Raw genomic sequence first — 825 nt, 5'->3', positions numbered from 1 at the left:
TCCCTTGGGTAATACAAATCTTACGTGGGTTGTGCTGACTTTTGGAAGTGGTTCTGTCTCTCCTTTGGTGCTGAGGCTCATGGTTTATTTGATCCCAATGTTGGGGATGTGTCTTTGGTGAAATTATTTATTTATTGTTGGAGGCTTTGCATCAGGTACTTGTAGTACTTGCCCATATGCTAATGCAGTAGAACAGAAGTATGAGGGTCTGTCTATTAATGGTAGAGCTTTAGAACATTACCTCATCTCTTTCTTGCAGACTGGAAGATTATGATGATGTCCTGCCAATCCTGACACCTCAGTGTGAGGTTTTGAAAATAAAATTTGAGAATGAATATTTCCTTGCTGACATTATAGAAAGTCAAGATGAAGACAATCAGGCAGTTGTTTGTGAGGTCAGTCTGCTATGAGTTCTGGTTTTGTCTAATTTGAACATCAGTGATGTCCCATGTGGGTAACAGCTCTCACTGCAGCTCAGTGAATAAAAAGACCAACCTCACTTGTGGAAGGTAGAATTCATCACTGTGCTGTGTGTCTTTACCTTCTTTAGGAGTGATTATCTCCTGGTAAGTAAATGCAGCAGCAGCTCCCGATAGTTATATAGATTATTTTCAAGTAATTGGAACAGGCCATCTTAAAGAAACTGTGTTGCCATTTTAGTCATTTGCATTATAGATGACCAGTTTTCATTCCCTGTGAAAATTAATAGTTGTGTGTGAAAACCAGTAGGCAGTAATGCTTCCACAGTTAAAAGTGCTGTAGATTTTTTCGCCATCTCCTAGCTTAGGCAGATTTTTGCTGAATTGAAGAGAGAAGCCCAGGAAT

The 825-nt window shown here is 39.5% G+C and overlaps 1 protein-coding gene across 1 annotated transcript in view; it reads left to right on the top strand.

The window, feature by feature from the left end:
* The window catches only part of CFAP61 (cilia and flagella associated protein 61), a 98928-nt gene that overhangs the window by 11046 nt on the left and 87057 nt on the right, over positions 1–825 (top strand). Inside the window, 1 exon segment of the mRNA XM_010005138.1 lies at positions 260–395. Coding sequence (XP_010003440.1) covers positions 260–395 — 136 coding nt within the window.

The sequence above is a fragment of the Chaetura pelagica genome, unplaced genomic scaffold, assembly GCF_000747805.2.
Source record: "Chaetura pelagica isolate M959 unplaced genomic scaffold, ChaPel_1.0 scaffold171, whole genome shotgun sequence".
Lineage (NCBI taxonomy): Eukaryota > Metazoa > Chordata > Aves > Apodiformes > Apodidae > Chaetura > Chaetura pelagica.
Note: the sequence above shows the minus strand (reverse complement) of the source record. Positions and strands in the feature narration are given on the sequence as shown.